The sequence below is a fragment of the Pituophis catenifer genome, unplaced genomic scaffold (genome assembly GCF_029215685.1).
Source record: "Pituophis catenifer annectens isolate HBS135680 unplaced genomic scaffold, rPitCat1.0.hap2 SCAF_3, whole genome shotgun sequence".
Classification (NCBI taxonomy): Eukaryota; Metazoa; Chordata; class Lepidosauria; order Squamata; family Colubridae; genus Pituophis; species Pituophis catenifer.
This window is the reverse complement of record NW_027256883.1, coordinates 157,934,910-157,958,437: the sequence shown is the minus strand read 5'-3', so window position 1 is coordinate 157,958,437 and position 23,528 is coordinate 157,934,910. Positions and strand designations below refer to the sequence as shown.

The window sequence follows — 23,528 nt, the reverse complement described above, 5'->3', positions numbered from 1 at the left end:
GAAAAACCAATCAAATACCAGCTGTTATGCGACTATCAAGTGATGCCAAGAACCCAAAAGCAAATATGTCCAGATAAAGCTTGTCCAATAGAACTAAAACTCGGCCAAAACATCCCATTGCTTTATTAGAGTACCAACTTTTCAAATTACCGGTACATATTATTTCACTGCATTTTAAAACAATATAAATAATAATTGAGAACAAAATTTCTACATTTAATTTTAACCCCTTTAACTTTAAAGGAAAACTATACAATATAATAAAAGTAAAAAACTGAAAAAACAAAGGCAAAAATGAAAATAACATTGTTTTTTTTTTTTACATTATAGAACTCTGATTTTGTGTAGTTTTTAAAAACTCAAATTGATCAAACAGGCACAACAGAAGATTCCTAAGGAATAAGCAGAAATATTCTTCTCTGCTGAGAAGTACAGGTACTTTTGGTCCTTTGGCCCCAGGTATACCAGGAAAACTACAATTTCTGGCAGAGATATCTTTTGGCTCTCAAACATTTCAAAATTCAATTTTACAGCCCGCATAGCCAATATAAAAAAAATGCTATAACTTAGTTCAAACAAGATTTGGAGGGACACAACTTCCTCTAAAATTATTGGTTAATTTTATGGGTAAGGGGTTTTAAATTGGGGAAAGCCATTGGATTTAATTTTGTTTTAAATGCATTTTAATGTTTGTATTGGATGTTTTTAACCTTGGCTGTTCACCGCCCCGAGTCCTTTGGGAGAGGGGGCGGTATAAAAATTTAATAAATAAATAAATAAATAAATAAATAAATAAATAAATAAATAAATAGATAGATAGATAGATAGATAGATAGATAGATAGATAGATAAATAAAGTAATACTGGATGGAAAGTGAACATGTAACTCCTTTTTCCCCCTAGAAAAAAACTTACATATTGCTGATGGATCTAATTCAACATGGAATAATATCCTTTTATCAAAGGAGATGTTAAAGAAAACATTACTACATCTTTGAGCAACTCTGTATAACCCCAAGCCCATCATTTTTCATTAATGATCTATTGTTCCAAAATTAATAAATCAGCAGCCTTACTCCCACTCTTAGAATAAAAAAAAGCATAATTTGAGTTTGAAAATCTGTATTTTAAAAATCCATATTGTTGAAAATTATTTGAAATAAAGCATTATTAATTGGCTGTAAATGATGCATATTTTTCAAAGCAAACTATCTTAGTTTATTACTTTAGATAGATTTCTGGAAGTTAACACAGTACTTACTATTCATAGAAAGCGGGAAGAATCACATGAAGGGCCCTCAAGACGAAGTTCTTAAATTTGCAAGACACATGCAACCTTAGTTATTATTTGGCCAGCTAATAAAATCTGACAGTTCTAGGTTAAATTAGCATCTGTTTGAACCAAGCAATGGATGTATAAAGTAATTTAGATTCTTTCTCCTATAAAGCATTATGAACGAAATATTTGATTTGCTGATTTAACAAATCTCTAGTCTTTGGCATATAGCAATAGTAGGGCACCTGGTATCAATGCTCTATAAGTATCACACAACTTTAAGTAACTGTCAAAAACTACACTGATGAAGAACAGTATTGCCATATAGTGTATGCACTTTATAATAAACCTTAAAATTAAAATGTAATTTATAGTTGAGAAATATAGAACAGTTTAATGTAGTGGATGGAGAGTGGGAGGATAAAGAATGTACATGGAAAAATATTTTCCTTCGAAAATAAGATTCCCCCATTTAATGCATCTTTAATGCAATAAATATAAATTATATAAAAATATGAATGTAGTAAATAAATGTATAAATAATTCTTTTCCCTTGGCGATCACTTATCCCCTGATAGAATTTTAAATACTGTATTTTACTTTTTCATAATGCATGGATCTATTTGAAAACACAATGTTAAAAATTGTAGCAATGATTTTCATTGATAGGAATGTTGTCTACCCCTGAGATGCCTTGATACTACAGTTGAACTATTCTTCTGGGGGAAAAAATCAGCACAACAAAAGTCTGAATAACAATACCCAGGGCCTAGTGGCTCAGCATCTCACCAGGCTCAAGGTTGACTCAGCCTTCCATCCTTCATATCCTTTGTAAGGTAGGTAAATTGAGGACCCAGTTGTGGGGGCAATAAGCTGACTTTGTATAAATATACAAAAGTATGAAGGCTATTGCTTAACACATTGTAAGCCGCCCTGAGTCTCCGGAGAAAGGCGGCATATAAATCAATTTTTTTAAAAAAATACCCATCTCTAGTTTGCGTACCATGTTTATGATTTGACAAATATTTATTTTTCTATACCTAGGAATCAATACAATCAATTTCAGATTTTGGGAGTTAACTAGGCATATGCAAGCTAAATTAGATGATTTCTCACAATAAGAAACACAACTTTGTACAATGTGATAAGGCTCTTAAAATGTATCTGCAACAGTACTCCCATTCTTAAAGTCAGCATCACCAACCAACCTGCTGCATTCAGAATTCTAATGATTCTATCTGAACATCGGAAACTGAATTTTGAAAGAAACAGCATTTCAGTCAAATATGAAATGTGCTTAAACTCATATGTTAGTGATGTCAGTATGCTGACTATTTATGACTTTCTATCGAGGAGCTTTAGCACAGCTGCTCATGCTTTGCAAATTATTTTCCTTTTCTGTACCCACAATTTAGCTCAATAATTCAATTTTTGTGTGAATGTGTTTATCTACATAGAAATAATGGCCTTTTTCATTCAGTGGGCTTTCATGTATAAATAAAGTTTGCACACGACTGCAGTCTTATTACCTCAAAATATGAAACAAACTGAAGCTTTAGACAGCAAAAAGAAAGTGATACTAAAAGGTAGTCATAGTAGTATTTTACACTACAGGTAGTCTTCACTTAGCAACCATAACTGGGGCTGGCAATTCCATTGCTAAGCACTATGGACACTAAGTGAAAATCACATTATCATGATGGGCTTATACTTTCCCTTCAGTTGTTAAGCAAATCACTGTAGTTGTAAAGTGAAACATCATGCGATGGCAATTTACAATTTTACTTCTGCCTTCTCTACTAACTATGATTGCCACAGGCCAGTTTTCAAGCAATCAAAGTTTGCACAAGACTGCAGGATAGTCATAAATGTGAGGAGTGGTCACAAAGCTATTTTTAAACATAGCTGTAACTTCAAATGGCTACTAAATGAGGCAGTCAGGAAACAATGCTTATCTGTACTACCATGAATATTGTGGTAATTTTAAAAAAGGTAAAGGTAAAGGAATCCCTGAAGATTTTACTTGGCTAGTTGTTGCTATTTTTAAAAATATTTTTTATACTAACACTTTTTTTTTTTTTAATTTGATTTATATGCCGCCCTTCTCCGGAGACTCAGGGCGGCTTACAATGTGCTCAGCAATAGCCTTCATACTTTTGTATATTTATACAAAGTCAGCTTATTGCCCCCACAAACTGGGTCCTCATTTAACCTACCTTAGAAAGGATGGAAGGCTGAGTCAACCTTGAGCCTTGGAGAGATTCGAACCAGCAGTAAATTGCAGGCAGCTGTGTTAATAACAGGGTGCTTTAAACCACTGTAGTACCAAGGCTCTTATAGATCTCAGGCTTCATCACATCCATGCAATGAAAAGTCCCTCTCATAGGACCTCACTCCATACATCAGATGAAGTGGTGTAACACGTGATAAAAGAAAATTGGATATAGCTATTTTTTTTTTAAAAAAAGATAGTGGTATAGTGCAGTAGTGGGTTCCACTTACCTTCGCTACCAGTTTGGAATCAGGAGCGCACGTGCGCGCTCACAATGCGTAGTGTGTCCGTGATGACATCTGGGTGGGTGGGCGGAGCCTCCCACCGCCGCCACTACCGGTTTGCCCGAACCGGGGTGAATTAGTAGAAACCCACCACGGTTATAGTGGTTAAGGGATTGAACTGGGACTCAGATTGAAAACCATCCTCAACTATGTTAGTTCAGTGAGTGACTTTGGGCCAGTCACTCTCTCAATTCAGCCTACCTCTTAGGACTGTTCTTGTCAGGAAAATAATATGGAATTTTGGTATATACTGCCTTGAGCTCCTAGAGGAAAGATGGCATATAAACGTAACAGAAGATCAGGCAAGTTTTTCCAATGGTATTCCTTAATATTATGTATACAGTAGAAATCTAAGTTCCAAAAATATGTTATTGCATTCATTTAGACTATAAAGGTTGGAACTTCTAGCATACCAAGACATTTCCATATTAACTTTTATGATAATTTAGAATCTACTTCAAACTCCAGAGTTCCCATAGTATGGACTGTATTGTGAGTGTCGAGCCACATTTTTCCTAGTTCTGTGTGACTTATATCACACTGAAACTAAAGCTATTATTATCTTCTACAATGCTGATGTTCTGCAGAAATTGAGAGTTGTTTGTTTTCCCATTGACAGGAATTCTTGCCTCATCCTGTCACTTGATTTTTAGCTTCAGCATCCTGTTTCTGATAGCCTCTAAATGCCTATTGACAAAGATCTTTCCCTTCTCTGATTTACCACAGCAGTATGGAGTCCATGATTAGAGGTTGCAGGTAAAATACGTTGTTGCCAAAATGTTGATACATTATTCTTTCATCATCATCTTTTGTAAAATGATTTTAAATACAGGAGAAAAGGCAACTTTATAACCAGAAAGTTTATTTCATAGCGATCAGGTTTTCTTTCCTTACAAATGACCGAATACATTCAATATGGATTACTATCAAGTGGGGGTTATTAATAATTTAAATTTCCTTCTTATGTGGAGTAGGGATGAGTGGGGGCTGTTGCTATTCAGTTGTAGCTCAGAAAATGGGAAATTAATTTAATTGTTTAAACTATTATTTGTCACCTCTTTAAGTTCTGATTTTCTCAGTTTGTTTTCTGCATATTGTTATACCTGAATATCCAGAAAACAACCTGAGAAAATCAGGGCTTAAAGAAGTGAATAGTGATGAAGATGCTTCCCTCCCAACTTGGAAGGCTGAGAGTCCTAGGTAGCTGCCAATGTTTTTCCCCTAAGGCACAAAGAAAAAATATCTGTTGCGATCTCCCTGTGGCGTCAGGAAGGGCACCCGGCCAGCTCAGTTCCATCCAGTCATTCCAACTCTTCCCTGAATTAAGGAATCACAAGGTTGTCAAAAGGGAGGGGTTTTATACATGTATGTAAAAACGCATATTTTGTGTTCTTTAATTGGCAGAAAACAAGATAAATACAGTATGGCATTATTATTTTGGAGGAATTGGAGTTAATAATGGCAGCATGGAAAATATTCTAAATCATACAATAGACTTTAGAGAAGAAATATTTCTGCAACTTCATATTGTAACACTGATAAAGACAAAATTAAACAATATCTTATTATGAAAAGTATTATCATGGTTAATAATTTTAATTGTAATATTAAGTGCAAAGAGTTAAACAAGTAATTAAAATAATGACTAAAATTACTCAGATGCTTTGTCAACTACTATTAAGCTGCATATAGACTGTTGCCTCAAAGCGTCAGGACATTACGAAAGAGCAGTCACAGGAAGGCCTGGCCATTCTTCTTTTTCTTGGACCCTACAAGGCTGTACATATGATGCATGTCATGCATGGACATCTGTGTCTTTTAACCATGTGTTCTACATATTAAAGAAAACAGACATGACTATTCAATACTTCTACCATTTAGTTCAGTATTAACTGTTGATGTGATTGTTATACATGTTAAAAAGCTTAAAATAACTGCACATAATAAAAATGCTATTTAAAACTAAGTTGCCTTAAAATGATTGCATGAAAATATTAAATTAATTCTACGCTTATAAGAAAAAGCACTCATTTATTTTATTCTGTAGTTTAATTCACAGATTGTGATTGCGTTTAACCGTATTGTAACATTTGAGTAATGATCGGTTCATCATGATGAACATTGTTACACAATGTGATAAAACAGAACAGTACTGACTACTTTTGCTGTACTTTCATTTAGAATTTATTCTAGCTTTTATTTAGAATTTATTCTGTTTCAAGAAGTTGAATCCTAAAATTGATCAATAGGAAACATTTTATTAGTTCATACATTGAGACAGAATTTACAGTTTCTATCACTACCACTTTTAGGAAAACATAATTTAATGAACAAAGTAAGTGTTAGGCACAATATACATTTATTGTTGCTGCACAATGCAACAAACTTTTAACAGTTATTGTATCAATCAGCAAGAATAACTATTACTATGACTGTGTGTTAAATGATGAGTTAACTTGCACACTTCAGAATTTTCCTAATACTTTCATTAAAGAAACTAACAAAATCCCTTTAATATCTCAGATTTTTATATAATGATATCAAATTAATATTAAATAAACAAGCGATAATATCTACAATGTTCCAAATCCTCTAGAATCACATTTGATTATAGAAATAGGGAGCAATATATTCACCAAATTAGCCACCTAATTATTTCTTTGAGGTTTAATGATTATTCCATTATAGCAAAATAATCAAGCCTACTTACAAATGCAAAATGAAAGAATTATTAAGGCACACATACTTTACTGAATCCAAACAAAACATTAATATCTTATTTGTAATTCTTTAGGTACCAGAAGACTATTGAATAAATTACATATTTCTTGCTTCATACATAGTATGAGCTACATTCAGAAGTTAGGAGGCCATTAGTCTCAGTCCACCTCTGGACATGAGCATTTCCATCAAAAGATCAAACCAGCTGAATAATAGGATCTACACGAACAATTTAAAGAGTGGATTGGAGGTGCAGCTCTTTAAGATTAATCTAACCAATACACCACACTGGCTTATGATGCATCCTTTCATTTCAAAACTCGCTAAGCAAAACATTTAGTTCAGCTATTTTGCTTTCATGTTCTTCTGAAACAAAATAATCCTTTTCTTTGCTTTTCTTTGCAACTGAATATTTGAAGGAGATGGCTTTACACAATGCTTATTGTGTATTTGTTACCTTGTAACAAAACAAATCTGATCAGAACAGTAATGGGAAAGAGTGAAAAAGAATACTTGTATTTAATGGTAGAAACATGTCAACAGTAGGCTAATCAAGAATTAGAACAGCCAAAAAAATAGAATTTACTTTTCTCATTTTTATAACTATTGTAATTTGTTTTCATATAAGGGGAAAACTCCTTGGAGATTAAGAAAGAAGAGTTATAACACTACCTAGAATAATATTAATTAGTCTCTTCTGCCTGTTTATCCCTAAGGTAAAAGTAATTTGGATATTCAATAGAGACTTGTATCTTTACCTTAAATTAAAGCTATTAAGTGTCTTCTCTATTTCATGGAGGATATCTGTATCCTTACCGCATAGCAACCAAGGGGAAGAAGGCAATTTAACTTGCAAAAGTGGCATGAAAAACAGGCTATATATACATTTTAAAAATCATTTTGTGAATTTTTTTCAAGATCCTACAGCAAATTACAATGTGTTATTTGTTTTTTTAAACTGTATATAGATATCTTAAATACAAATTTGCTGTGACCCTAACTCAAGTCATTTTCTTCAGACGTACTAGCTTTTCCAGATGCATTAAGCAACCAATTAGTTTTTCTTGTTCCTGGTATAGGCCAACTGTACAATGCTGATTAGTAGCCTTCTGACTATTACAAAACCATTCCATTCTATGCAATATTGCAAGATTTTTTAAAAAGTCAGTCTTTCTTAGGAACCAATTTATTTATGATTTCGTTCCTGCCTTTTAAGACATGCCCCTTCCAAAGAGGGTTTCCAAACATCTTGCAGGTCAATATACTAAAATGCAAGCTGTAAAATAAAACATTAAATAAGATGAAAATAAATGACTGAATATGCCTCAATTGGGGGGAAAGTACTATTTATTTAATATCTCACACTTTAGCAGGAGAGTCTCTCATTGCAGCATACAGAGCCATAAATAGAGAGTCTTTTCCCTCAGGCTACAATCTAAAATATATTCATCCCTAGGATGAGGGGAAGGACTGAAACAGTATTAGTATGCACTCAGAGCCAAATAGCCACATTATTGCACAAAACAAAACAAAACTGGTGGAAGAAGACAAGAGATATATTACATGTATTGAAGCATTTGGAATCTTATTATTTCATTCCAAATGAACACTTGTAAAATAAATGTGGCTGAGATGTAAGCTAAAATCCAATAATCATAAAACATTCTGGTTGTCTTTTTCAAAATATTCTCCAAGATGTTATTGTTTATAATAAGGAAGCCAATGAAAGATTGTACTTTTTGCACTAAAAGGTACCTCTAGAGAACATTTTCACTGTTCTCATTAATTTGCACTTATGAAGAACTTCTCTAATTGCTTCAACTAATTCTGAAAATAATTAATGAACCATTATAGTCTCTGTTTTCAGGTTCTGTTTCTTTGCTTATTTGCTTTCCTGCAATATTACTATAGTAGTATCAAAAGAATGAGACACGCATTCCTCTGCAAATTTTTTGGGAGCGATGGAACAGTAGGACAACACTTCTGCCGCTTCATTTTTCAGACTTTTAAGACTGACAAAAGCGATTCTTGATAGCACTGTAGCAATTCTTTCAGCTAGGTCTCCTCTATTTCTCCACAGTCTGATCATCAAAAGTAAGAATGATAGACCAGAAAAGTGGTCTAGAATTAATGATATTGTGCATTCTGCTTCTACCAGATGAGAGGTTTAGAAAAGCAGAAAACAAATAGTCCTAAAAACATGGTTTCCCTCAATATGTAGAGGAAAAGGAACTGGAATGCAATCTTTCTTTATTTCAACCAAGCATAAGAGAATAATGGCACATTTGCTGCCTTATGATGCCATAAAATGTAGTTTCTTTTTTGTTTTATCAAACGTTTTAATGACTAAAGTCAAGTTGCAGCCCTTACCTCCTTAGATTTATATGAATGCAAAATCACAACTAACTAACATTCTCCTCATATGAGCTCCAGATATCAGGAGAATGTTAAGACATGATTTTGCATACGTCTAAATCTAAGGAGGTAAGGGCTCCTTACTTGACTTTAGGAGAAAGACGGTGCTCTATATAGTGGACTACATTTAAAGAATAGCAATAGCATTGAGACTTATCTACCACTTCATAGTGCTTTACACTATGGGCTCTCTCTAAGCACTTTACAGAGTCAGCATATAGCCCCCAACAATCTGGATCCTCATTTTACTGACCTCGGAAGGCTGGAAGGCTGAGTCAACCTTGAGCACCGAGAACGACTTTATCATGAAGCAGGTGATCAGTTACTTAAGACTGGCATAGAAGTTGCCTAAACAAAGAAGTTGTCTAAACAAAGAAGTTGCCAAAATTTGTGAAGAATGATGGCAGGATTTGTCAGCTTTCTAAATGTGTATTACAGTCACTAAGATAAATAAAATTAACATTTGAAGTTATTTATATTCTGATTTTTAAACAACTTTTCCCTGGAAAAAAGAACTCGCCATTCCTCTAATCCAGTTAATGAATTCCTCTCTTCTAGAAACTCAACACAATGTGTATATAGAGCATTCTGAACAATACAGCAATTACTTTGATAGACTGGGCTGAGGTACAGTTATAGGCCTTAAATCAATATATACATAACTTTTGCTAGTTTCCAAGTAGCAGCCGTACTTCGCTATGACAAAATAAAATAAATGATCTAGTCAATAATATAATGGGGAATGCTTTATGCTGATTAAAACAAACATGTATATAGAGAAATTCCATAGGATTTTTCTAAGGAGAACTTATAATAATTTTGATTTGGGAAAAAGACCATTATTTAACTAATTTAACATTCTGAAGTTAGCAGTGATTAATGAAATATACTATAGTTCAGTAGATATGTGTGTACAAATGAATTATGTTTTTTTAAAAAAAGTTATTTTAGTGTCTAGATTAATCTTCCTTTAAATCTCAATCTAGCCACATCCACAGATAAGAGACATTATCTATTATCTATTACAGGTTATTCAGTTAAATACTTGGTAGGTAAAGTCAGCAGACTTTACGCAGGGCAGTGTATCTCACCACAGAGTCCTGGACAGGGCAAATCAATAGGCTGTCATGTACAGCCACAGGGGTGTGAGTTTTACCAAAACCTGCTGCTCTTGTGTTCATTTGATTACCTTATCACAAACAAAAGATATCAAAGTCTGACTGTTTTATTAGGGCACAATGGTTATCTGTTGAAGAAGACATAATGCCATAAATGCTGTTTAATTTCATTCAGATTAAAAGCTGAATATAGTAAATTGAGTATAGCTAGAGGTAGTTCATTTTACAAAAACAGACAAATTGCTCAAAATTGGCTATTTTTCCAGAAAGTTATCCACGTCTAATTAACAAATATCATCATATGGCTATTTCATTGCTATAACTAAGATAACCAAAAGAACAATTTGCCCACTTCAATTTTGCCACTGGAATTTAAAAAAGAAAAAAAAATTGCTTTTACGTTGTAATATCAACTGTAATATCCCAAGTAGAAAACACTATAGCTAACATTTAAAAAACCAGTAAGGAGATGAATATATATCTATGCCAAGATATGTAAGTGCAAACATGCCCTTTTATTTAAGTTAGACCCCACATTGACACGCAGTTGATGCCATTATGATTTACTACATGCTGATGTGCCACTGATTCAAAAGACCTATAATGCAGCACCAAGACTGATATTGCAACTGCTTTTCTGGTGTGTACGTGATTTTAGAAAGGATCAGGCATGAGCCGTCACATACTACATACGTCCCATACTCTCTGATTTAGGAAGTACGCTACTTTGTAATCCTCTCTTCTATTTTTGTGGTATAAGAAAAAATATATATAAGAAAGTATAAGTATTTGAAAGATTCCCAGTATCTTTTAATAATCCCACAGACAAGAATTATGAAATCCAACACAAATCAAAATATAACTCTACAATATCCATCAACTTTGGCTTGAAAATCCACTGCCTTTAAGAGACTTTTTGTTCAATATGCTACTGTCCATCCATACTGTAATATTCATTAGTATGTTTTTTTAAAAAGGCACAACTAAATTTTAAAATTCTTTCTTCAATTTTAGGATCTAGGTTTAACAAGATACATTAATTCTACAAATCATAGGAAACTAATAATGGAACTACAGTTCCATTACATAATGGAACATAATGACATTCTGAATGTTGTAATCATGTCATATCAATAATAGGTATACAAAACTATAGTATATCAGTTTGGAAAAAGAAAAATTCTTAAATAATGTGAAACATGTAAGACCAACAACCTGTCATCTACAATTATTTATTCTTAGGGGGTGTGTAAATGGAATATTAACAATAACAATGGTTGAAATGTTCTACAGCAGCATTATGCCACAACTATAATGTGTTTATATAATATGTCATGATATGTTCTCTATTAACGTTGGAAAAATTTACAACAAAACGGTGAAGTCAGAGTATTCTGTCTTAAGTTGAATTGGAAGATAAATAACAGAAAATATGTTTCGCAAGCTAACTTTCATTATCTGCCTAAAGAAATCTATAGAGCTCAAATTCAATGAATACAGTCATGATTCACACCACAGAATTTTAGGAGATTGTTTCGTCCAACACCCTTATGAATCTTATTAAAGACACATTTATACTTTACACTGTGTTTTCTGTCATTTATGTGGATTCAGCAACTATGACATCTAATCTTCACACATCTAGTACTCTTTACAAAAGGATTATTCTTAGAAAATGGTAAAATTTCTGCAAAACATTTTCTCCCCAACATTTTTTCCTTAACACAAACATGCTAAAAATTTATTTTATAATTCACTTTATTGAAGCTAGTTTAGTTATACAGGATCCAACCTGAGTACATCACCGGGACCAAAGTTTATTCTTCCAAGCTTCCTACTGGAGCCCATCATCAGGGAACTTCTCTCTCTCCAGAATATGCAACATTATCCTGGGACACATATATTTATGTTCATTCATTTTAGCAAAGTGAATGTGCTATAGCAAGTCTTATTCCAAGATCAATAGAATACTTTTAGCTCAGGGTTGAACTGTGGGGTCCTTGATGCTCTCTTAGCATGGTTGTTTTCTTGCAGACATTTCATCATCAAATTAGGTAACATTATCAGTGCCTTTCCAGCAAGGGCTCAGAGAGCACCAAGGTCCCCACATACCAACATCTAATGAAACACAGAACAGTTCATTAATACAAAGGTAAAGAATTAAAGGAAAATTTACCTTTACCTTTTACTTTGAATGTTATGTGTAAGCTTTGAGGAATTTAAAAAAACCTGTTGAATGAAATTATCTAATCATGCTACTTGGCAATATCTGGGGATGGGGAGAATATGTTGCTGCATGCTTTAGGTATATTTGGCAGGCAGATGTCAAATATGAAGTTATAAGACTTAAATGGATGAAATCGTAACATTTCAATTGATCTAAAAATGAGTTGTCGTCACAGATTTGATTTTTCCTTTATCAAAACGGTTACTTTAAAAAAAAAAGTTCTTATCTTTCAACTTGTGGTGGAGGGGGTTAAACATCTATCTATACTTTTGATTTTAATCCAGTAAGATCAATCTATGTTGACTAATTTTCAACTGATGAGTTTTCAACAACAAATACTTTGATAGAATCAATACACACACACACACACACACACACACACACACACACACACACACTCACTCTGCTATCTTATGTTGGAGAAGGTCACTAGCTCTCTTGTCAAAGATATACTCAGATGGTTTCCCAATTTGCGCCCATTTTATTGGAGGCTGTATGTCAGCATGCTTCAGAATACATTCAAATAGCTGTACCTGTGCTTTGAAACTGGCTGAAGATTTCAAGGTGGCAAGGGTGGCAGGTCTAATCCTAGGGGTTTTTATAGGAAAAAAAACACAACTGGCCCTCAAAAGGAAAAGATTTCTAGAAGAAAAGGAACTTCTTGGAGGTTAAAAGAAAATTACAAGCCAAGAAATGGGAAGAAACTATACAATTATAGAAAAGGTGGCTACATGACTCAAATCTGTAAGATCTGACTGACTAAGAATATTTCTGAACATATTAAACACTACTCTGATAACAACGGATAATGCCTCATTAAACTATGAGACAGGACTGTAACCTTTAAAAAAAAGAATGTTCACTATGTGAAATGAAACGATGTACCTAATCTTTTAGAAACTAAACATCAAATGGTGGTCACCACAGCCAAGTGTCATTAGAAGCATTTTTAGATACAGGCTGTTTCCAGTTTTATCAGGGATAGGTTTTCTGTTAAAATTGTTTCTCCCAAGAGAAAGTGTAAAGATTTTGAGTTCAAAGAATCCTGACTTTATCTGATAGTTAGTGTACCAGCAGAGGTTAGAGAAAGGGTTTTCTTTGAGAGTGGGAGTAAATCCCAAATTGCCTTATGAACACAGTATTTTATTAAAGAATTTTAATGACCCCCAGATTGATTTCTCAGTTATTACCAAATGTGTCACTTGTTTGATGCACTTGAAGATCCACAGAAAAGTGTAAGTGAGAAACCTTGGAAATACTGAAGGTACAAAGAACAGAAAAGGGGAACTGGACCACCACAGAAAAAGATTCAGTCTGATCCCTGGAGTCAAAGAAGAGATGGAGTGAGTCTCCCTGGTATTGCAATGTCTATGTCTATACCTACGCCTACCTATCTCATTCATTCATTCATTCATTCATTCATTCATTCATTCATTCATTCATTCATTCTTGTTTATATAGCTGCTCAACTCGCAACTGCAACTGTGACTCCCTTTATAATCTACATGTTTTGGAGCCTGGGCAGATTTGTGGGTGTCCTCAGTGATGGTTGTTGCCTTTCAGTGAAAAGCTATGGACATAATGGGAAAAAGTCAAAGAGGGTTCAAGTTTATTCTTAGCCTGTGTAATTATGTTATTAGGTACCAGAACTGGTCCATGCAGGCAGTCTGGTTGGCATTGTTTGAATTGTTCTTGCAAATTAGAATGTGGAAGGAACTGATTACCAATAATAAAAACTTTACTAGTCAAGTTATAAAATTCCTTTATGTTATTTATTTATTTTGGAAAATTTATATGGCTGCCTACTTGCTCATGGTGATTCTGGGCAGCTTACAGAAAAATGTAAGAAAAATTAGAGTACAAGGAATCAGTACCATTATAAAGTACACAATCAGAATCAGCTCCAACTGATACAGGTAGGATTTATTTTCATTTGCTTATTGAGAAGTACCAAAAGCATTCCTAGGTGTTTTTCCCTTTTGAATTATTATACAAACGACAAGTCAGAGAATCTCTCCAAATGGTCAAAGACAGCTGAGAGAAAAATCCCAAACCTATTATAAATATTACCAAATATGTTTTGAAAATGCAGGAAATGAGAATAAGAAAGAAAGAGCAACAGAAAATGCTATGAGTAAAATACTAAATTATGAGATTTCCATCTTGGACATAAAAGTATTTCTTTTGCTTCTTTCTAGCACAACTGACAAGGTCTTCTCAGTGTAATATAGTGCACTGGGTCTAAATTATGAAATATTCATACATGGAAGATGGCCATTAAATTAAATCTGGCATATTAAATATCTGGAAATTTCTGGGAATGGTGGTTGGTAGGCAGTTTTATCCTTAAATTCTCAAGTAAGATGCTCCTCCCTACTCATAAATCAAAACCAACACAGGTGCAATGGGCTAGGATGTGTGAAAAAATGTTCAGAATTTGAAACCCACCTTTGCTCAAGCTTCAATTCTAAACAGCCCAATTCTTCACAGCTCTTTATATTTTAATGAAGATGCACACATTGGAAGTGGGAAGATTTGAGCAGGTGCCACCCAAAGGCACAACCTAATGGCAATCAGTCAGAAGTTACTACATGAGAAATTACATACTCTATTATGAATGCATAGCTATTTAAGTAGGTGGTAGAATAATTATTGGGCATGAAAGCCCTTTAGCCATGAGACTCTGAGATGGCTGCAGGCCATGTAATCAACAAATCCACAGCTCATGCGTTGGTCTTTAGCACTTTAACTCCATCAGTTCAACACTATGCATGACCCAAGTAATGAAATATGATGACAGTTTATTTGTTCCGAATTAAGAGAAAAGTGCTGCCATTTATGATAAAAACTTTATTGAAAGTAGCTAAACTTCCCAAAAGATCTGCAATCCATACTTCAAAAGAAAGACACACATCTCCAAAAACCTTGTAACAAATCTAATGAAAAAATACTCCAAGTTCCAAAGGTAAATTCAACTGATACATTCTTCTCTGATATACTAATCTGCAGTAGCTCATACCACTAGGCTATTTGGGAACTAAGGAAAAGATGATGTGGTAGAGAAGAAGCACCAGCTTTCTCATCTGGATTTGAAAATAAGTTTTGACAGAATGAATCTGCTAGTCTTCTAGCTGTGCTTTATAAAAAGGATTATGAGGGAAGGGAAACATTGTAGAAAGAGTTACAAGCAGCTCTGTCCTTGGATTAGGAAAGATAAGATTTTTGTTTCAAGGGCCAAATTAACTGCTAGGAACACAGGAAAGCAGAGGAGAGCTGGAAGATAGTGAGAAGCTTCATGTTGTGAGAGAATAATTAACAACTTTGCAAATTAATGGCTAACAGCTAAACAAACAGAGTTGCACATCTGTGAGCCTCCCTCAGAAGGTATCTCTCTCCCTTGGAGGAGCTAGCATCTCTGCAAACTATGGACAACTGAGCATCAAACAGATTGGTTTGCTGAAAACCCCAGAGGCTTTAACTTCAAATGGAGCTAACTTGAACTTCTAAAAGTGAGGAAACTGACCTCTGTTTTTAATATGGACATTTTCTTTTGTTTAAAGCAATGATTTTAGATTAGCACTGGAGCTTCCGGAATCTGGTTGTGCCCTCTAGGGAGAAGGAAGGAGAAAAGATAAACCCAACTTCCTTCTTAAAGCTTAGCTGGCGCCATTGTTTACAGAGCTTGCAGACTATTTGGGGAAACTCCTAATTCTACCTAACACTATGTGCACATATAGTATTTTCAGTTCTTAAAAAGCTTTTAATTGAAGCTCTTAATTGTAAGATAAAATAAGGAGCTTCTATACTCTACATTTAAGCTATAGTAGTGTTTTTAATCAACAATCAATATATTTTGGTACCTCTGAAGATTTTTCAAGAGCTGCAAAATAGCTATTTAAAATAAAATGTCAAAGTTAAAAATTATCTATGAAGGCTGCAGAAAAAAGTCAACAGCCTATATTATATCTCATCATTCTAAAAGGCAGTAATTTTTTGACCATAAGATTGAAAACTGCAGCTATTAATATATAAAAAGATCTTTAAATTTACTGTTAATCCCTATTTTGTAAGTGTTCTAATAAATAAAATGTGTAAAAAAAATTGTAAAAACTGTAAAAAGATCTGGTAGTTCTCATTTATGATACTAATAACCACAACCAAAAGATTATTTGAGACCCTCTTTATTAAATATTAATGAAGCAAGGTAGTTGGGCAATTTATATCAGGTCCATACATTTATTCTATAGTATTTAAAATATTTGTCTATCATGTCACTTACAATTTAAAAAAAGACTGAAAACAGTTTATGGATACAATATTAACAAAAAGTTCAATTACAATTAAAGACAATACTGAATTTAGATGAACATGTTATATATATAGGAACCTTTCAGAAAAGATAGCTTGTACCTCTATTTAAATATATAATAGAATTAAAGGTAAGATTACCAGAAGTTTCTGGAAGCCATATTCATATTGTCTCTACTTTCACATACTAATTGTAGAGAAACACAACTGGGAAAAGGTTAGTTTGTTTATGTTAGGCTTGCTACAGACATGGCTAATTTCTGTGGGATTAGAGAGCAAGTTTACAGATCCCTCTAGTCTAAACAAAGCTTTTTCTTAAATTCAGTTCCTGGTGACTTCACAGACATGCTCATATAGTTTTCCTGGCAAACAATATAGAAGTTGTTTGCCATTGCTTTTTCTTGGATTTCTTGTTTTTTTACTCTACATGTAAGTCTGCAGCTCAAATATATCCTGTGGTCTCCCGTCCAAATACTAATCAGGTAAGTGAATGCTAGTGGGATACAAATGTTATATTTATACTAAAAATGGGGTGGTGGTGTTATGTGCTAGACTGCTGAGAGGGTTCCGGGTTCTGAGAAGAGTGAAGAATGGGAGTTAGGTAATTACCGTTAAGCTATACTTGATTCTTGCAATAATTGCCCCTGAGCAAATTGTATTTGTTGACAAAATTCTATTTCATATTGAAAGACCTTCAGAAGATAAAATGTGGTATGCCTAAAGTAATGCTCATTAAAAACAAGGGTTGAATACATCTGACCTAAAAACGATCACCATCACTTGGAGAATAAATCATTTCGTCAAGAAGCTGCCCTCAAACAGCAAACATGGACAGCTTCTGTCATATTTCCTATCTTCTCTTTTAAGGGAAGTGTTGGCATCAGAAGAGATCATAGAGAATGCAGAGTTCCTTTCGGCCATACCTGGACATGGGATGGAAATTGCACTGGTTGCTCCTGTGTATGATTTATGATTGGATCTGGAGAGAAAAAGCCTAATCTCTTTGATCCTCCTGGATTTCTGAGCAGCCTTCAATACCACTGGCTGGGATCAGAGGCGTTGTTCTGTTCCTTCTTAAGTGAGGGGCTTCAATTAGGAGCATGGTAGAAGAGAAGCCAAGCTCTTAGCTACTGCAATGTGGGGTGCTCTAGAGTTCAGACCTCTCTCTCATATTGTTTAAAATTTACATGCAGTTGCTAGAGGTCATCCACTGGCATTGGGCGATATGTTTTAATAAGCATGTATGTACATATGCATGTATGTATTCCATTCCAACTTTAATTCTGGGCAGGTCTGAAGCTCCCTAAGAGATGATCTGCAATAGAAATCCTCCTGAACTTCCAGCGAGCTCCTGCTAAAACCATGAGCAAGAAAGCCTTTGCTAGCTTTAGTTGCTATGCCAGTTGAGGCTGTTCTTGGAATGGGAAGCATAAGTAACAATATTTTACATCCCTGTCACCTTGTAATTGGGCTACTACAGTTCATTCTGTATGGGACTAGCTTTGAGGATCAGGGACTATAGCTGGTAAAAAATGCAACTGCTCATAATTAGTAGGGGAGAGGTATTACCGCCACGTTGCATCTTTAATATGGGAACTACACTGGCTTCAGTTTTGCTTCCAAGTACAATCTAATCTATGCACTATTCAAATTCTCATGTCTATAATCTTTAACAAGGTGGTACAGTGCATCATATAGCTACGATTTTAGAATCAAGGTACCTGAAATGAGTTAATGTATAGAATGTGTCTGAAATCTGGGACTATGACTTCCGCAGAATTGAAATTTGACAAAGCTGAAATTGCTTCAGTGCTGCTGTGCTGCCATCACCCAGAAATTCAGTAAATCAGTCCCACCCTAATTCTCTGGAGGCCAGATGGACTGGCTCCTCCTTCCGCCTCTGGAGATCATGTCAGTCCCACATTAGCTCTCTGGAGACTGGGAAGGAGTGTCCCACATCAGCTGCTTTAGGGCAGTCAGTTGCAGACAAGCTAGCAAGCAGTCAAAAGTGGCTTCCATTCCCATTGTTTTTTTTCTTCTTGTCATTCTGTTTCTCTATTTAGATAAGGAAATATCTCTGAAACTATAATCCAATGGGTCATGGATTGTTTAGTGATTTATATGGCTTTGGTTCTGGGCTTTTTTGACATCAAAAAAGCTCATTTGATTTCAACAAGCCGATTTGAAATTATAATTCCCTGCCATTTGGGAAAAAATGGGATAGGTTCCCCAAAATGCCAGTCCTTTGAGATGGCCTTCAACATCTGGAACATTTTGCCTTTAAATTTTAACGGCTCCCTTCCTGTTAAAATTCAGGAAGTTAAAATACTGCTGTTTCATGTAGTTTTTATGGAATAAGCTTTATGCTACATTTAAATTATAGGTGTGTTACCTGGTAAGTTTTTATAACAGATTTTGTTACTTTTTTGATATTGATAATTGATCTTCTCATTCAATAATTACTAGTTTGTATTCTACTATATTTATTTCATTGTACTGTAGGAAGCTGTTTAATGTCAGTATTTGAAATGGCATACTGCTTTTGTAAATAAGTAAATTATGTCATCAGCAATGCAGACTGCTGTTCTGAAGTTCTGCATTTTTTAGTCCGCTGAAATGAGTGGAGCTTCTCTATCAGGACTAGATCCATTGGATTTCTTGTTCATCCTCAAAGTCTTCAGTTAAAATACACAGTTTTAACCTATTAGAAAAATCCTGGAAATAACTACTATTGGGCCTACATCTTTTCAGTCTTGCATTTCACAAACAATTTGTACAGTACGGTAGAAGAAACCAACAATAAGGAACATTATAATAAACTTGTTTTTTTTTTTTAAAAAAAAGATGGAAGTTATCTTAACTATACTAATTTAAATCCAATAAAGACATAGTCCGGCATTATCTGAAGTGGATGGCAATGATTAAGCAGAGAAATGAGGCCATTTCAAGTCGTCTATCCCTAATATGGCTTTTTCTGGTTTTCATGATTGCATCATACATACAGGTATCAGAGGAACAATTAATCAACCAAGACATCAGGGGTGGAATTACTCAGTGTATCCTTGTTCTCCACTCATGTGCTGCATTAATCTGTTTAAACTACTTTAAAAAGTTTTAATTTTAAAAGATTCAACATGCATATTTTAAAGGATAATTTACAGATAAATATCCTATTCTCACAAATAGTCATTATGATTACTTCCAATATTATTTTCTCTATTCCGTGCATTTAGTTTTTATTTCTCTTTATCAGACTTATCCACCTAAAAAAAACCTTTTAGGATCTACATCTCATTTTCTATGAACATATTTGTATTAACTATTCAAACATTTAATAAACACTCAACAAAGTCCTCTGAAATGCAGAATATAGTGTTTTTTTTCGGAAGAAGTCTAATGTTAAGCTTTAGTAAAACTATTCTGTTATAAATCACAAACTTTTTTCTAAACAAATCAGTAAAACAGAGTACATGATTCTAGGGTCTGATATATACTGTAACTTATAATGAAACACCTTTTTGACAAAAGCTCCCCTCCCACCAAAGCATCTCATATCTGAAAAAAATAATACAGCTCTACATTCACAAACAGCAGTATTATTAAATTAAAGCTTAAATGAAGACTTGCATTCAACAGACAAATGCTTAAATCCAAACTGGATTTAACTGGATCATAATGAACTTTTTGGGAAAAAAATAAATTTCTGACAGTATATTATAGACATGTTCACAAAATGATTAATATGGGTGGGGAGTTTGCCTATTCATTAAATAGCTAACTGTAAAAGAGTTCATAATCAGCTACACAACATATATTTTACCAGAACAGAAAGAAATGAAGTTGCTCTCCACACTATTCCCCTATCCCCCAGAATGTTCTCTATCCATCCAACAAATCTTTGTCTGTTTTTCCTGAACAGGTGAGCAAACTTCCAAACAAAACACTGAGCTGTACTATCTATCATTTTATTAGTTCTTTGAATACCTACTCAGCTCAGAGAAATTATTCTAAACAAATATGATGCCACAGGCTGGAACTTCACATTATAGTGTGCCAGCTCCCCATTTTTAATTCAAGCAATCTAAAAAATTGAGAGAGCATAAGGAGTTGAGGGGCATTAAGAATACACCTATAGATACAGATATACCATGCTGCCTATCAGAACTGCAACCATCTATCTAGTTACCTAGCATAACAAATATCTTGAAGAACCGTGTTGTTTCACACAGCCATAGGATTGCTGCATACAGATGGACCCTGCAGAAAACACAATTTCTTTAAAACCTATGGAACAAGTTACTTGTCCTCATGAATTTAAAGAAACAAGATAAATGGCTGATGAAGCATCAAAATTTGAGTATGAATAAAGAGGATTCTAATCATTTGCTTGCTCTATTCTTAGCAGTATTACCTGCTCACAGCTAAAAATATGAACTTATAACTAGTACTTTAATGCCACTCTCCATTACCAGCTGTTACAGTCTGCTATCTAAACTTGTATTATCCCTTAAGACATCTTCAAGTTGAAGTGCACACTGCAAAATTATCCCATGCAGAATTTGCTTCATTTGCATTTTATTTCAAAGAAATACAACTTTTTTTTCCTCTCTAGGTTATAAAAGCTTGTATCCCAGAAAGACTATAAATGTAACAGTCTGGTTTACAATGAATTTTAGCTTTGTTGGATTACTTAGATGCATTTGCAGATCTCAGTTATGCATTGTGATGTGTTCTTGTTTAAAAAGTGAGATTTAACTGAAATGTAAATATATATTAAAAATGTCTTAAAATATAAATTTATAGAGTTTTGACAGTCTGAGTTATTCTAAACTTCTATAGTATCTAATTTTGTTGCCATACTGTACCACAACTATCACATTCCAAATATTAATAAAACAAAGATAATAGCCTGTAAAGTTCATGGCATGTAAGAAAACAGTGAAAAACTAAGCACATTTGATTTAGTTATCAGCTAAATTCTTACATACAATTACTTTTAAGAAAATTCTTCTTAATTCAATGGGACTCAAACACTGAGATTATAATACTATATTAATGAAAGAACCAGAGGGATAGTTTTTCAGTATCTAGAAGACTATTCTAAAAAAAAAAAAAAACAACCCAGAAAATTTATTATAAGAATCAGAGGCTTTTTAACATCTTTTATTAACATGCATTCAGCCAATTCAGTTTTCTTAGTAACCTACTGAATACTTTTCTCCAGAGAAATGAATGAAGGAGAAACAAGCATCATCACCATGGTTAAAGTTTATCGTATAATGCTATTACATCTGCTTCACAAGGATGATTTCTGTTATTACTTTTGCTTTACAATATAATGACCCCCCCATCTGCACCACCCCATGCAATACCAAGTAATGGCAAGAATGTTTTCTCTATTTAAATTTATTTCAATATTGTATTTTCCTAAACAAAAATGATATTTAAGAAAATGTATACAAATATATTTTTCATATTGAGGATTTCACCAAAGAGGAAGCTTCATGAACTGTGAAACTCTCACAATCCTAATTCTAAACACATCACCAGAGAGTCAACCAACCTCTGGCTCCTCTTGTATCTTATTCCTTCCTAGGCACAAAAGAAGCACTATGTGAGAGCAAAGTAAGAACAATACTTCTCAAACAATGGAAATACTCAACATTAAATGTTATAATGCCTTTAACTGTTCTAAGATACTTAAGCTGTGATGATATGCATGCTTACTTGGTCTTAAAAGCCCAATGAACTTAGTGGGACAGATTTTCAAATTAACAAGCACAGAATTAGATGCCAGATATTTTTTTTTTTTGCCCAGAACACCCAATATAGAATCGAAAACTAAAAACAGAAAGTGTTAGAAAAGAGCAATATTAAATGTTTACAACTAAATATTTAGTTAGCTGGCACATCAACGAACTCTTTAAAAAAAAGGTGGCAGGTTAGATTACAATGTAATCTAGGTAATAAATCCACTAAATAGAATTTTGAAGGTCAGGAAAACCGGATGCCTTCGATTTTGGAATTTAGAGCGTTTTCCATCTTTACAAAATATAGTCCTTTGAAAACGGTGACTACAATAGTAGAAGAGCAAAAGTTTACAGGCTTCCATTCAAGCATAGGTCCCCCCCTTCCCTTCAGAAAGGAAAGCTAAAGCTGCACCATTGGGGAAAAGAGAACAATGAACTTCTGCAGATGGCTGACACTGGGGGAGGAAAAAAAAAAGCAAAAAAGCACCACGACTCTAAACCTGCACACAAAAGTAAAAACTGCTCTTTACCTGGAGGGTCCATTTCGATATAAAATATCAGCTCCGTGGAATACGGCATCATCACTTCTCTCCAGTCCGTATCATCGCGATCCATATCCCACACTGTATTGTACATTGTGACAAACAGGCAGGTGGGCGACGATCGCTCGGGAGCTCTCTTGGCCAGGACTCTCTTTTACTTTTTTTTAAAAAAATATAAAAGTCTGGCACAGCACGAAGTAAAAAGCCTCGCCTCCCGAAGCATGTACAAAAAAGAGAGAGAGAGAGAGAGAGAGAAAAAAACCCGGGAGGGGGTAGAGAAGAAACTTTCTTAAGAATAGCTCGATGGCTTCCTCTTCAGGAAAACCACTCCCCTCTCAGGAAGCAAGAGAAATGTCCCCCTCTTTCAATTTCCCCCTTTGCTTCGAGGGAACGGAGCCGCTTATTTCAGCTTCTTTCTCGCAGATCCAAAATAAAAGAGGGGGGGTAGACAATATATATATATATATATATTAATGTTTTAAGATGAGAGAGATCGAAATTTGGGGAAACGGAGCTGCTTGGAGGCAGTTAGCAGATGGGGGGGGGCTTGTTCTTAAAAAGCAAAAGTTTTAAGACAGGTCTATAACAAAACCCTCCCGGTGCCCCCTAAAGCCA

The 23,528-nt window shown here is 34.3% G+C and overlaps 1 protein-coding gene across 1 annotated transcript in view; it reads right to left on the bottom strand.

The window, feature by feature from the left end:
• The window catches only part of PIK3R3 (phosphoinositide-3-kinase regulatory subunit 3), a 40,592-nt gene extending 17,354 nt beyond the window's left edge, over positions 1-23,238 (bottom strand). The window contains exon 1 of the mRNA XM_070939595.1: positions 22,902-23,238. Coding sequence (XP_070795696.1) covers positions 22,902-23,007 — 106 coding nt within the window. The 5' untranslated portion in view covers positions 23,008-23,238. The remainder of the gene's footprint in view (positions 1-22,901) is intronic.
• Between the last annotated feature and the right edge of the window lie 290 nt (positions 23,239-23,528).